At 46.9% G+C, this 15689-nt stretch overlaps 1 protein-coding gene across 1 annotated transcript; it reads left to right on the forward strand.

Moving 5' to 3' along the window:
• The first annotated feature begins 213 nt into the window (after positions 1 to 213).
• Positions 214 to 2850, forward strand: LOC310832466 (uncharacterized protein). The gene is made up of 2 exons (XM_083714226.1): positions 214 to 326; positions 2197 to 2850. The coding sequence occupies exons 1-2, from the start codon at positions 321 to 323 to the stop codon at positions 2803 to 2805; spliced, it is 615 nt and encodes a 204-aa protein (XP_083570352.1). The 5' UTR covers positions 214 to 320; the 3' UTR covers positions 2806 to 2850.
• Positions 2851 to 15689: the final 12839 nt, after the last annotated feature.

Here is a 15689-nt window from a genome sequence, read left to right on the forward strand (position 1 = left end):
TCAGCCCCAACCATCATGACAAATGGTGACCAATGCTGAGAGCTACCACTGGAGAGAGACAGGGTAGTGAGCCTTCATGTTCTAAGTCACATCTACAAAAGCATTGGCATGACCCGCCTCCTATTTCTGCTCCCTCTCCTTCCCATTTTCTTGCTCTCAGTTTGGGCCTCTGTGATTGGTAGGCCACCCCCAGGCCAGGCGACTTCACAATAGTGAAGTCTCGGGTAACTCCTGCCAAAGAAACCCCAGCCCAGTGAGAACTGCACATCCACCTTGAAAGGGGGATATCCTGTGCAGGACTGAATAGAAAGCAGTCTGAGATGTTGGTAAGGTCCCAAGGCAGATCCACTTAGCTGCTTCCAGTTCAAGGATTCCAAACCCAATTTCCTTTGGTCTCTATCAAGTCTCTAGCCATCACCCTCAGTCACCCCCCCCCCAAGAAGCTCCAGCTATTCTTATTCTTATTATCAATGGTTCTCCTCCTCCTCATTTTATCCTCACAACAACCCTGTGAGGTAGGTTAGGTAGTGCGTGATTGGTCCAAAGTCATCCAATGAGCTTCATGGCCAAGTGGGGATTTGAACCTCTGTCTCCCAGGTCCTAGCCTGGCGCTCTTAACCACTATGCCACACTGGCCAGGAGTAGTCAACACGGTCCCTTCCAGCTATTTTTGGACTCCAATCAGCCCCAGCCAGCATGGCCCATGCTCAGGGATAATGGAAAGTCACAGTTTAACTACATCTGGAGGACAGCCAGGTTGCTGGAAGGTGTTTTGGCTTCATATGGAAAGCAGTGCACAGCTGGAGGCAGTGATGCTTCTGAATACCAGTTGCTGGAAGCCACAGAAAGGGAGAAGGCTCTTGCGCTTGAATCCTGCTTGCTGGTTTCCCAGGCATCTGGTTGGCCTCTGTGAGAACAGGATGCTGGAGGAGATATCCTGCAGACTCTTTTTATGTGTTTATGGTAAAGGGAAATCTATCAGTGCTTAAAATTTCATAAAACCTCTTCCATGTTTATGCACACCCTTCTTATCCCCTAAACCAAAAACTATGGATGAGTGGGGGGAAAGGGAGAGCGAAAATGACTTCCCTAAAATTTCTTCATGTTATTTGTGAGTGGGCAAGCAGGGGGTATATTTTGCCAAATATTCTTCAGGGCCATATTGAACTTCTCTTAACAGTTTGTGGTGGGGGGTGGAAAGGGGAAATGGTTAAAGGGGGAGAAATTTTTGGATTGGACCTACTAAAAAATCCTCACACACTTTGCAAGGAAGGTTCTGCAGGCTCTTGAATAATCGTGGCTGCCCTTTTCAATATCTTTCCCAGCTCTTTGACATCCAGCTTGAGAGACTGGGTGACCAGAACAGGACACTGTGTCCCCAGCATGGCTATGCCTTAGATTTATATAATGACGCTGATGCTTGCAATTTTATTTTCAATCACTTTCCTAATAATTCCTAGCATAGAACATTCAATTCCTTATGTCTGTAGCATACTGAGTATGCATACTTGAAGGTATCTTTCTTGGGTAGTTACAGACAATTGCATAGAATAAAAAAAAAATGGTAGAGTTGGAAGGGGGTTCCCCAAGAGTCATCTAGTCCAACCCCCTGCAATGCAGGAATCACAGCTAAAGTATCCCTAACAGGTGGCCATCCGACCTCTGCTTAAATACCTCCAGTGAAGGAGCGTCCACCTGCTTCCCAGGTAGTCTGCTCTGCTGCCAAACATCTCTTACCATCTGCATGCAAGGCTGATGCTCTGAGCTGTGGTCCTTCCCCTATATCAAGACATCGCTGGAGAGAAAATAAGGTTGAGGACAACAGGAATGAAAAAGCAAAAAGGGGAGAGGCTATTTCATTTTGCTCCCTGCAGACAATGCAAGTAGTTTAGCTGTAATAAGGCCATCCCCTCAATCCTAAAGAACATAAAAACTGAAAAATGAACCCTGCTGGATCAGACCAATGGCCCATCTAGTCCAGCATCAGAAGAACATAAGGAGAGTGTGCTGGATCAGGCCAATGACCCATCTAGTCCAACATCCTATCCTCACAGTGGCCAACTAGACACAAGCAGGATATGAGCACCAAACCACTTTCCCTGCTTGTGATGCCCAGAAACTAGTATTCAGAGGCAGGCTGTCTCCAACAGTGAAGGCAGAGTCATTGCCTCCCTAAATTGTGTGGTCTCTTTGCAGGGGAAAACAGCTGCCATGCCAATGCCTGCCCCCCAGAGACAGCGGCAGGATGTCTTCTACTGCCCATCTGGGTACCAGTCCGAGTACACACTCTTTCACACCAGCCGGGTCATCAAGTACGTCTTTTTGGATGGGAGTCAGAACATTGTCCCAGCTGCTGCAGCAGCAGCTGCAGCACACACTTCGCCAGCCTTGGAGTCTCAAGTGAGCTACCTGGAGTCAACTAAGGGCTACTATTACCCATTCATCATTCCTGACCACAGCCTAGCCAGTTCTTACTGGTCCCCTGACCTGGAGAGACTCCCCATCTTTGTCACTCTCTCCAAGAGCCAGGAGAAGCTGAGCGGTGGCTGGGGACGCCCACTCATCTCCCGGGACCGGCTGCCCATCTTTCGGCAGTTGTGCGGAGAATTGGCTGGGTTGGCAGTCCACAACCGTGAGGACCTAATGGTACCCAAAGCTGCAAAGGAGGAGATGGAGAAGCCTGAGGACCTTGAGGCAGTGGGACTTGGCAATCTGCTGGACAGTGAGGATGGGGAGGAGAAGGAAGGGGAGTCTGGCAGTTGCATGATCCAGACTTCTCCTAGGGAAAGGGAAACTGAGCTCTAAGGGGCTTCTCTCGGAATTCACAATATAATCTGTGATGCCAAAAGACCAGTGCGTTTTCTTTTTTCTTCTACGGTTTTCTAGCTGAAAGTCCTGGGGGATAACCAGCTTCATATAACCAACACACTTAATTCTAATAAATACACAAAGGGGTTAATACCACAGAGTAAGCTCTCCTGACACTCACCTTGGGAGGGACTAGGTTATCAAGCCTAGGTTATCCAGCTCAACCGCATGGCTTTCACAAGCCACTCTTGAGTTCCTACGCCAATAATCTAGGAACTTTCACCTTAGCTTTGTAACTAAGCTAAGCTTTACTGCCTGTGCAACTATTCTGAAGCACACGGATCTGATTTTTGGAGAGTTTGTAAGTAAATTGTTTTTTAACTTACCAAATGTATGGTATTTTCCTAAGCTGGGGGAAGAGGGGAAATTTGGAAAGAAACTTTTTTAAGGGGACATTTTGGAACTCACCTTAAAGGGCATATTTTAAATGTCTAAAAACCTATATTTTCATGCTTTACATTGCTGCATATTTTGTGTTTTTAAATCTCTAATGTGGTTCTCTCACCAAGGAGTACTTGCCCCAAACCTGGATCTTGGCATTCAGGGGTGTTTGTGTGTGTGTTGCCTAAGAAGTTCCCTGTGTCGCTTGGGAGTTCTTAGAAATCAAAATGTATTTATAAATTAACAGTGTAATTTGTTAGCTTCTACACACCCACATGGCACCCAATTATATCTAAATAAAATGGAGAAACTTCCTCCTCAATCTCAGGAACTACCACGCCAGACTTGGTTATGAGATCTTCAGAAATGTCCCAGTTGGCCCCTTTTAGAATTGTTCAATCTGCCATCTTGATTCAAAACTGCATATTGTTAGTTTCCAAACATAGACAAAACCCGGCTCCTCTATCTTGGGAAGTTGGTGTCTTATCTTCTCCCCTCCCCACCCCACCTCTCTCTCTTAAATTGTTTGCATAATACCAATTAGATTGGGAGCTATTATGGCAAAGAACAGTGTCTCCCCCCCCCCCCAGGGGCTACTCAAGGCACGCAGTACCAGCACCTCTTTTTGTTGCTGTTAAAAAGTGTGGCACTTACTGTAACAAGTTCATGGCGAGTACTGCCACCTATTTTTCTAGGGGGAAAAGCACTGGCAAGGAACATTCCGTTCTGCCCATCTTCTGCATTGCATTATCAAGATCATAACAGAGAAGCAAATGGCAACACAGGCGATCTAATCCACATTCCGTTAATTTTCCATTGGATGCCTGACTGTCTGTTTGAACAGGGACATTTTGGTGCTTGAGACAGGAAATTAAAACGACATCACTAGAGTTGGGCTGGGCACCTAATTTCATCCCATTTCAGGCTCACTGACGCTCAAGTCACTGGTCTGTTACCATGCTGTTGCATCCCATTCCATTGCATGCTGTCCTGTTGTATGCATTTTGGGTACACGGTTTGCACAAAATGAGCATTCGGACTTCCTGTTGCTTTTCGAGGCACCCATTACTGAAATGCGTGTTTTGTAGGCATCCCATACTTATTGCAATACAGTGGTACCTCAGGTTACAGACGCTTCAGGTTACAGACACTTCAGGTTACAGACTCCGCTAACCCAGAAATAGTACCTCGGGTTAAGAACTTTGCTTCAGGATGAGAACAAAAATCGTGTGGCGGTGGCGCAGCAGCAGCAGCGGGAGACCCCATTAGTTAAAGTGGTGCTTCAGGTTAAGAACAGTTTCAGGTTAAGAATGGACCTTCAGAACAAATTAAGTTCTTAACCAGATGTACCACTCTAATAGTGACACTGCACTCTGCAGCTTTCACAAATACCTGTACGTCCTGGAAACCCCACAATGCTATCAACTGATGCACAACTAGGGTGAGGGAAACCTGGCTTGACAGCAGTACAGTGGTACTTTGGGTTACAGACACTTCAGGTTACAGACTCCGCGAACCCAGAAATAGTACCTCGGGTTAAGAACTTTGCTTCAGGATGAGAAGAGAAATCATGTGGTGACTGCAGGAGGCTCCATTAGCTAAAGTGGTACCTCAGGTTAAGAACAGTTTCAGGCTAAGAACAGACCTCCAGAATGAATTAAGTTCTTAACCAGAGGTACCATGTATTTCTTTGAGGCCTCGCTTTCTGCATGGAACTCACAGAGGCTCTACAAACCCTTTGCTGATGCTGCGAGCCCATCTCCCTTGACTCACCACACGGGGGGGGGGGGGAGAAAACCCACCCACCTCTCCCTCAAACCACTGGTTTATTAAAAGCAGCCCATCCCAGGAAACCTTTGCATGGCATTCATTAACTAATTAACTGTGCTGACTGTCTCCATATTTATCCGTGCCCCCTTGACGACCTGCTCTGAAAAGCTGCACCAGGCTTCGTGTCAGGCACCCTTGGTGGAAAAATGCAGACACCAGTGACTGAGATCCTGGTGGGCTTTGAGCCAGGAGAGGTTCTGGGGCACAGAGCAAGGAGGAGGTGTGGAAAGATGAGAGAGAAACTAGAAGCAATTACAGAGGCTTTTCATTACATCCACAATATTACGCTGTGGTGCAAAAGAGGCTAATTTTCCCCACCCACCCGGCCTGGCGACCCACCTTAATGGAAAGCATTTTAAATATTTCAACAATTTACATGAAAAGGGAACTTTTGCAGAGAATATCATCTCCCCTTCTCTCGGTAGCTGCCCCCGCCCACCTACACATCCTTCAAGTGCCATGACAACTCCCATTATCTCTTAATGAAGTGAGCATCTTATTGGCGGTCAGTGAGCATTCCCTCCCCATTCAACACTCCCCCCCCCCTGCTCATACATTCTTCCCCACAAGGTTAATAAGAAGCTGTGAGCTAAAAATATTGTGGTAGACAGCAAAGGAAGGTGGGAAGAATTGGGTGGAAATCTATTCTTTTATTTTCAAGCTTTTCCTCAACCTTTCCAGAAATATCTCTCTCTCTCTCTCTCTCTCTCTCTCTCTCTCTCTCTCTCTCTCTCTGTGTGTGTGTGTGTGTATCAAAGTGGATTTATTAACTTTATTAGCAGAGTCATAGAACGGTAGCATTGGAAGGGTACCCAAAGGTCATCTGCACTTTCTGTGCCATTCATGAAGGGCAGAGGGAATAGGAACCTCTTTTTATTAAAGACTGCTGTATGGGACAGCTGCATTTTCCTGCATTTCAGGGGTTTGAACTGGATGAGCCTCAGAGTGCCTCTCCAATTCTATGATTCTATTATTCTACAGTCAGCCTACACTATCGTTCTGGGTTTGATTCCTGCCCCTGTTTTAAAAGGATAATGTTTTAGAGAGTTGTGGTTATATCAAAAGCTCCAAACAAGAGGAAAAGGATTAGTTTATGCACCACGAGCAAAGGCTGAAATGGAAGGTGTTCACACACAACCCTCTTCTGTACACTTTGCTGTCTCCCTGGAAGCTAAAAATAGAGCGAGGCCCTTTGCTTTGAGTTACAAGACATTTACCTCTTCGGGTCATGCCCACGGACTGTCTGCGTCTATGTGAGTCCACAAGAGTACATTTCCATTTCATGTTCCTCTGTCGAAGAATGGCTCCCTGCTATTTAACTCTCCTCTTGACCCCTTTTATCTTGCCTTGAAGCTTCCGGAAAATTCCAACCGGAGAAATGTCAGGGCTGCAGCATGCCCAACGCTGACATGTTTTCTCTCGAGCGAAAATGACAAGAAGAACCGTGACTCTTTGGAGTTGAATGAGAAAGGGGAACAGCCTGGAAGACTGAGGTCAGGTAGGCCAGCTCCAGAGCCTGAGCAGAGTGCAAACCAGAGATTTATCAATGGCATGTTCATTTGCTTGTTCGATACAATTATTCACATTCTGCCTATTTTATTTGGCACGGAAAACTCTGAAACAGACATTTAAACGCATCCACGTGAAAATACTGATAAGGTGGTCTGAAAGTTGCAAACTGTCTCCAAAGAGCCAGTGTGGTGTAGTGGTTAAGAGCGGTAGACTCATAATCTGGTGAACCGGGTTCGCTTCCCTGCTCCTCCACATGCAGCTGCTGGGTGACCTTGGGCTAGTCACACTTCTCTGAAGCCTCACTCACCTCACAGAGTGTTTGTTGTGGGGGAGGAGGGGAAAGGAGACTGTTAGCCGCTTTGAGATTCCTTTGGGTAGTGATAAAGCGGGATATCAAATCCAAACTACTCCTCCTCCTCCTCTTCTTCTTCTCTATCTCCCCCACCATTTCTTTTTTCTTTTCCCACCTCAGAAATAGGTTAGCACCGAGAGAACAGAGGTTTGGACTTCCAGGGAGGAAGATGGTGGACTGGACCTCTTTTGTTGACAGCTCATCGACAGAGATACCTTATTGGTGATTAATGATAGTCAAGCTATCTTTCCCCCCTAATTTTTAAAAATTAATTTTCACAAAATTGTAAACAAACAAACAAACAAACAAACAAACAAGTAAACAAACAAACATAAATCATAACCTTATGAAAATTACACTTATTAACATTATTAAGTGATTTCCTCACTTCCCTTTGGTTGAATTTCAATGCATATCCTTTTAACGGTTTTCCAAATGGTGATTAATGATAGCCAAGTTATCTTGGTTAACAGATTTGCTATGGAAAAACAGAGGGAACAAAGGATCAACCTCTGATTCACTGGGGGGACAGGACACTTTCCATGCCAGGAAACTGAGAAGCTTTGGGGAACCCAGACAGGGATGAGCAACTTAGAGGAGATGAACCGTTGTCTTGCTCAAACACCACATAACAGCCCTGTTGGTGAGCCCTCAGGGAATAAGGTCAGCAAAGTCTCTCTTTCTTTAATTACTTTTGAGGCTGTTATAAATCATGACTGAGGTGATCTGTCTGCAGGTTGAAATTTACATCTGGCGTATGATCTGACTTCTGGCTTAAGAAGAGACAATCATTAAAAGACAAAGCAAAATGGAAAGCATATTTTAATCGTTTGCAAGAGATAAAAAGTTTTTAAATGACTAAGGGGTGTTAGAAACCTTCATTTTATTTTATTTTTAAAAAAATTAAATTTCTGGCTCCTCGAGGAAAATGCTGTCTTCGTATTCTTTTCTCTTTGTCACTGTGGGAAAAGAATGCAGTTTGATAAGGAATGCTTTGTAGACCTCAAGGTGGCAACGGGAGACTGAAACTCTTTAGGTAGAGATTGTGAAGACCTTAAGGGCAGGGGGGGGGGCGTTGAGTTGTTAATTAGGCGTAGAACATTCAGTATGGCAAGAATGCTGGACATCCCATTGTCACAGAGGGATTGGCACATGATCTAATGTTCTCTCTCTCTCTCTCTTTAAAAAATATTTATACTTTTCAGATATATACATTTCACATATTTTATATTCATTTTGACATTTTAAAACCTGACTTCCTTCCCCCCTTTCTGCAGTTCCTTAAATTTATTTTTAATATCTTCTGCATATCCAAATTAATGTACTCATTTATTTGTCTTCTTTATATTTATACACTTATATACCTGCAGGCTATTACAATAATCCTGCCAGTGTTTTTATCTGTTTACAATTTATCTGTAAATATTCAGTGAACCATTTCCATTCTTTTGTAAAAAGTTTGTTATCTTGATTTCTTATTCTTTCAGTAAGTTTTGCCATTTCTGCACATCCCATAAGTTTTTATATCCGTTCTTCCTTTGCTGGGACTTCTTCTTCTTTCCATTTTTGGGCAAGTAACATTCTTGCCTCTGCAGTCACGTGCATGAGTAAATTTCTATACAATTTAGGTAGTTCTATCCCTATAATGGGACGCGGGTGGCGCTGTGGGTAAAAGCCTCAGCACCTAGGACTTGCCGATTGAAAGGTCAGCGGTTCGAATCCCCACGGCGGGGTGCACTCCCGTCGCTCGGTCCCAGCGCCTGCCAACCTAGCAGTTCGAAAGCACCCCCGGGTGCAAGTAGATAAATAGGGACCGCTTACTAGCGGGAAGGTAAACAGCGTTCCATGTGCTGCGCTGGCTCGCCAGATGCAGCTTGTCACGCTGGCTACGTGACCCGGAAGTGTCTGCGGACAGCGCTGGCTCCCGGCCTATAGAGTGTGATGAGCGCACAACCCTAGAGTCTGTCAAGACTGGCCCGTACGGGCAGGGGTACCTTTACCTTTACCTATCCCTATAATTCCCAGGTACAGTATAATGTTCTCGAATCTGCCCCAGACTCAACCCAGGAGCATTCTAACTCACACTTCCAAATATCACTTTTTACTTGAGACTGCGGTTTGTTTTCACTCTGGTTGACATCCTACCCCACCCTCTCCCCTCATTCCACCCTTCTGAAAGTTTCTTCCCTAGGAAATTGCCATGTTTTCTCTACAGTATTTGACACACACCTACTTCTTCTATCATGAATATTTCACAACTTATGATCTCCTCCTCTCTCTTTCTCTTTCCATTCTGCCAACCTCTTTTGCCAGCACATCCATGAAAGAAGACTCAGGACACCTTATCGTGGTGGTGGGAGCTCATGTTGATCCAAATATTTAGCCAAACTAAAATATAATCCAGGCTGGAGAATTTCCTAATACAGGAGTAATCATACACATGTTTACAGGCATCACCTCTGGCCCTGCAGCAAAGGATTGGAAGCAATATTTCCTCCTTGCTATGAGAACCTGGAGTATGTGAACCTGGCAAGTGCCCCCTGGTCCCCAGGGTCAGAGGTCACTTCATTGCGCCTGGCAGGCCTAAAGGACACCCCCAAGGAACCCAACACTAAGGCAGTGTAGGACAACCAAATAAGTGCCCTCAACCCAATAATTCATCAGGTATTTATCCCATCAAATCTTAACTTGCATTTCCTGCTGGAACTGAAAGCCAGCTCAGGCAATAAGCAATGCCAAGAGCAGCATGGAGGAGTCCCACGGCAAATCAAGGGCTCCCCTGAAAATTCCTACTTAAGCCCCAAACAGGCCACTAGCAAAGCCCAGGGAGAGAGAGGAGGAGGAAGGGCAAGGCAAAAAGAGAAGAGTGGAGTCTGGCTTCCTCTTCACCCTGATTGATCTGATAACCTACCTGGCCATAGGCACCAACTCTATCAGACCCTCCAAGTGTCCCTATTTTCCATGGATGTCCCTGATTTAGAGAAGCCATCCCGGTTTCTGATTTGAACCCAGAATGTCCCACTTTTCCTTAGGATGTCCCTATTTTCACTGGAGAAATGTTGGAGGGCTGGGGCAACCCAGTATGGTGTAGGGGTTTAAATCGTAAAATTATTGTTATGGAATGGGACGTCCCTATTTTTATCGGAGAAATGTTGGAGGGTATGCTCTATAGGGCTGAATTATCTTCAGCCTCCCTCCATGTCTGTTGAGATGGAGCTGCGCCCCCCCCCCATCTTGAGGGGGCAGAGGAGGCCGAGCCCTTCCTTGCCCACCCACCTACTCCCTTCCCCCCGCCACCTGTGTCCGCTGTCTTCTGCCACCTTGGAAGATGATGTGTGGCCTGGCCTAGCCTGGCTGGAGGTTGCCCTGCCTGGGCAGTATCAGGAGACAACTTACAGACACTTGGGAGGTCTGTGACAGTTACGGCGTGTGTGATGTCATGACGTGCGTGATGTCACACATCACATGTGTGATATCACGCACATGCGGTGGCTCCCCTCAATGTTGTGCACCTCTGGCCCCTCCTTAACTCTTCCCCAGAGCAAAATCATTCTGTGTCTTCTTCCCAAAGGAGCTGGGTTGTGGGAAATTCACCCTCACCTAAGTGTGGGAACTTGCCAGAATCCATTTGTTTTGGTATCTCTCACTTCTTCTTCTTCTTCTTCTTCTTCTTCTTCTTCTTCTCCTCCTCCTCCTCCTCCAATTAAAGATGACTCCCAGTGTAGCTTCTCAGGCCTAAAGTAAACAACGTTACAACTTGGCAATGCTGAAGATGGAAAATTGTGTGACACGTCAAAGGGCTTTGTGCAGAATGCTTGCACAAAGTCACGTCTGCGTTGCAGAGCCGCGTGTCAAAAAGCCATAACCTCGTTCTCAGTGTTCACAATTTTAATATCATAGCAAGTCTAAGAACAATGCATTTTAAAAATAAAAAACCCTGAACATCTGTCAAGAGTACAGTAGACAGCCTCCCTGCCTTCCCACGCTTACAAAAAGAAATCCAAGTCAATTGTTTTAATTTGCTGTAAGCTTTGTTGGAGAATGTGTGACCCAGAAGCAGGCTCAAACTATTTTAAATACATACATACGCACCAGTCTAATGAGAGCTGGGTTCTGGTCTTTTCCTCAAAAAGACCATTGTTGGGTTGTAGAAAAGGTACAGAAAAGGTTGCCATGGTTGGTTTAGAGAACAGGTGAGTTAAGAGGTTGACCATAGTGAGGATAGGAGTTAAGAGGCGATGTGACAGAATTTTACAAAATTATCCATGGCATGGTGAAAGCGGGTTGAAAAGTGTTCCTCCCTTCTCATTGATAACTGGAACTCACAGGGAACCCACAAAGCTGAATCTTGGCCTCCTGCTCCATCTAGCTAAAAAATTATTACTTATTTACTTTACATTTCTATCATACCTTTTCTCCCCAAGCAGCTCAAGGCAGTGTGCACATCTCTTTCTTTCCTCATTTAATCCCCACGACAAACCTGTGAGGTGGGTTAGGCTGAGAGGCTGCGACTGCCCCCCCCAAGTCACACACAGTAGGCTTTAGTGGGGAGATTTGAACCTGTCTTCTACACTGGTAGTGTCCACACTGACTGGCAGAGGCTTTGAGACCAGGAATCTTGTTTCCCGGCCTGACCTGGGGATGTCAGGACTTGAACCCGGAGCCTCCTGAATGCCGTTCCAGCCTTCTTCCTCTGAGCTATGCCACTTCCCCTGGTGCCATACAAAAGCGTGCAGGGGGTTGGGGAAGGAAACACAGCCCCCAATGAAACGATGCCATGAGATCAACTTAGACCCATCCTCTCATCCTGAGAGCTTTTGCAAGATCGTGGGGGAAGGGAGGGTCTCCGCCTGCCCAGCAGCACTTCGCCGGGTTTATTCAGCCTCGCCGCTATTTTCGCAACCATTACCAGGCAGCACTCTCAGCCCGGAGAGCTAATGGTGTAATCGCCACCATGCCGTGCGGCTGTGTGGGAGCCGAGCGCCATCAATCCCATTCAGGCAATGCGAGCCTTTGATTAAAGGTCGCGGGGTTAACTCTCTCCCATTCACTGGGCCACGGTTGGGGAGGCGAGAGATGAGGGGGGAAGGAAGGGTGTGGGTCTGGATTGCCTTCGCTCGAGCACATAGCACTTCTATTAAGCGCCATTGCCCCCTTCACCCCCATAGAGCTCCGCCAGCCACGGCGATGCCTGGGAGCAAACGAGCTCGGAAAGGCGAAGTCAAGCAGGTTAACGGTGGCGCAGGCAAAATTCAATGAGGCAAGATTTCCTCGGCTCGGTCCTCCACGGGGCCTCCTCTTCGCTGTGCCCTTTGGAGTGCTCCCCCCTCCTCTCCTCTCTCTGGAAATGGGCTACAGGAGGATCCAGCGGCTTTGCAGCAGCCAAGAGGAAATGAATGGGACATCTCGCATGTCAGGCAGAAGGCTAGGCTAAAGCCCCGTCTGAAGGGAGCATTTTTACCACCTCAGAAAGAACTGAGAGTACACTTATTTTAGAAGTGTGGGAAGGAGGGCAGGGAGGCACTACATAGTATATCCTTTTTTTATTAGATAATTGAATACGTTAAGGCAGGGATGTGGAAACTGTTGGGTGTCATAATCCAACAACATCTGGAGGTTCACAGCTTCCTCGTTCTTGTGTTAGAGATCTGTGCATTCCTCATGTTAGTTGTTTAGGTACTTTGGAATATATGTGCAATTTCAACACAGTCTTACCTCGGGTTGAATGTGCTTCAGGTTGAGCACTTTCGGGTTGCGCTCTGCAGCAACCTGGAAGTCATGGAGTGCTTTACTTCCAGGTTTCGCCTCTTGCGCATGCGCAGACGCTCAAAATGACATCACGCGCATGCGCGGAAGTGGCAAAAGGTGAGCCATGCACATCGCGTCTTACGTTCCGTTCAGGATGCGAACGGGGCTCCAGAATTAATCCCGTTCACATCCCGAGGTACCACTGTATATATTTTTCTCCAGTCCACTTGAGTCGCTGCTTGTCTTGCTGCTCTCTTGATTTGTATTAGGAATCCACTGTGCCGATCCTCTCAACAAGAAGCTCAACAACTGTGTGCACCCCCCAAAAAGCTCAACAACTTTGGACACCCCCCAAAAGCTCTCTACAACTTTGGGAACTCAAAATTTGGCAGGAAGTCCTTGCGGGTGGGTGAAAAAAATAATAATCCGCACTGGGTACCACCTGACCTTGCGACGCCACTGTGGCTTGGTTATCTATCTGTGGCAGATGGAAGGTGTCTACAGAGCCATCGCAACAGACGCACACACCCTTCTTCCTACTCTGGCATCAAGGGCTGAGTGGGCAGCTGTGATGTCATCATGTGTGCACGCAGGCAGGATGGGCTGGACCCACCTAGAGGGAGCAATTCCAAAGCCAGGCAGCCGAACCTTCACAGAGTCGATTTCACAGAGGTATCTTACAGTGAAACACACCACCTCCTACAAATCCAGGATGGAGCACCACAGGGGCTCCCTAATGGAGCGTTGATATAATCTGCTTTCTTCATTTCTCAGTTCTCCAGCCGTTCTGGAATGAACTGCTAACACAGCCTTTGGAGACACTGCTAACACAGCCTTTGGAGACACCGTTCCCCACGTGTTGCTCAGCAAAGGCTGCTTGGCCGTGTGCCTACTTGGAAGTGCTATCCTTCCACGGAGCTCCATCTACAGTAGGCGGCCTGCTGGGTCACAGACAGGTGTGGCATGTGCACTGCTGAGAGCTAAGAGGTCTCCTACCTAGCTCTTCATCACAGTAAAATAGCCAAGACGTGTGGGGTCCTTCACTGGCCTGTGGGTTGCTAGTGACACCCAGTGGCATTAGATAGGCTGCATGAGGAAGGGCCCTGCACTCTTTGATCTGGGAGATGAGATTTGCAGGAAAGGGAAATGTTCTCCCTGTGTGGAAGAGCAGAGTAGGGTGAGGTGAAAAAGGCTTTCCATAGCAGCTAGCTAGGCAGACAGGAAGGCAAGCAGGCAGGCAGGCAGGCAGGCAGATGGAAACCACAGGAGGGGGAGGGCTCTTGTGCTTGGGTTTTGCTTGAAGGTTTCCCAGAAGAGGCATCTGGTTGGCCACTGTGAATGCTGGACTAGATAGGCCACTGTCCTGAGCAAGGAGGCTCTTCTTATGTGAACATCCAGGCATGCAGGTGAAAGAATGGTTAGCTGGTTGGTTGGTTGGTTGGTTGGTTGGTTGGTTGGTTGGTTGGATGGACAAACAGACAGGTAACTGCTTTATGCTGCAGTGTTTAAAAGCCCTGTGGAATCTGTCACAGACAACATCTGTCCAAGGATCCTGGCCCCAACAGTGCCCAGCCAGATCCCTTTGGGAACCCCAGAAGCAGGCCCAGAAACAGATATTTAAGGGTACAACATCATGACATTCCATGTTAGCTCTCCTGCCTGATGTCCACTGGTAGACCCGTTGAATCCTCTTCACTCCGTGAATTTTAAATCCATTTATGCCAGTGGCCATCGTGCCAATGAACTGCGTTCATTAATAATTATGCACTGAGTGACAAAGTCCTTCTTTTTGGCTGCCCTGAATCCACTGTCCATCAGTTTCATTAGGGGATCCCAATTGCTAATGCATTAGTGAGGGTGAAATATATGTCTCTGTGTTCTATGGTCCATGCATAACTTTATTCAATTCTACATCTCCCCACTTAGACATATTTTCTAAGCATCAAAAGCCACAGGCACTTTAGTTATTCCATGTAAAGGGAGAGGAACATTGGTACATCAGGCCCAGAGGAGGGGAAGCTGGGTCCCTTCCTTGTGGGTTTTCAAGCAAAGGTTGAATGGCCATCAGTCATGGATGCTTTAGCTGAGATTCCTGCATTGCAGGGGGTTGGACTAGATGACTCTTAAGGTCCCTTCAAACACTACAGTTCTAAGATTCTATGATTCTATGTTGTTGTTGGATTCCCAAAAGACATAAACTCTGACCACTTGTGCATTAAAGGTGGCGTGATAGGCCTGTATAAAAGCATGCAAAGCATGGAGAGAGTGGAAAGAGGGAAGTTTTTCTCCCTCTCTCATAACACTGGAACTTGTGGACATCCAATGAAGCTGAATGTTGGAAGATTCAGGACACAGGGAAGACAATTCTTCTTCAAGCAGGTAAAAGGTAAAGGTAAACAATCCCTGGACAGTTAAGTCCAGACAAAGGTGACTATGGGGTTGCGGTGCTCATCTCGCTTTCAGGCCAAGGGAGTCAGCGTTTGCCCACAAACAGCTTTCCAGGTCATGTGGCCAGCATGACTAGACTGCTTCTGGTGCAATGGGACACTGTGACAGAAACCAGAGTGCATGGAAACGCCATCTACCTTCCCACCGCAGCGGTACCTATTTATCTACTCACACTGGCGTGCTTTCGAACTGCTAGGTTGGCAGGAGCTGGGGCAGAGTGATGGGAACTCACTCCATTGCAGGGATTCGAACCACCGACCTTCTGATCGGCAAGCCCAAGAGGCTCAGTGGTTTAGACCACAGCGCCACCCGCATCCTTCTTCAAGCAGCACATAGTTAAGCTATGGAGCTCACTCCCAAAGGAGGCAGTGATGGTCACCACCTTGGATGGCTTTAAAAGAGGATTCAATCAATTCATGGAGGAGAAGGCTACCAATGACTACCAGCCACAATGCCAATGTTCTACCTCCCCAGTTGGAGGCAGCATGCTTCTGAATACCAGTTGCTGGAAATTACAAGTGGGGAGAGTTACTGTCCCACTCAAATCCTG

The sequence above is a fragment of the Podarcis gaigeae genome (assembly GCF_964106915.1).
Source record: "Podarcis gaigeae genome assembly, chromosome: 15".
NCBI classification, from domain to species: domain Eukaryota; kingdom Metazoa; phylum Chordata; class Lepidosauria; order Squamata; family Lacertidae; genus Podarcis; species Podarcis gaigeae.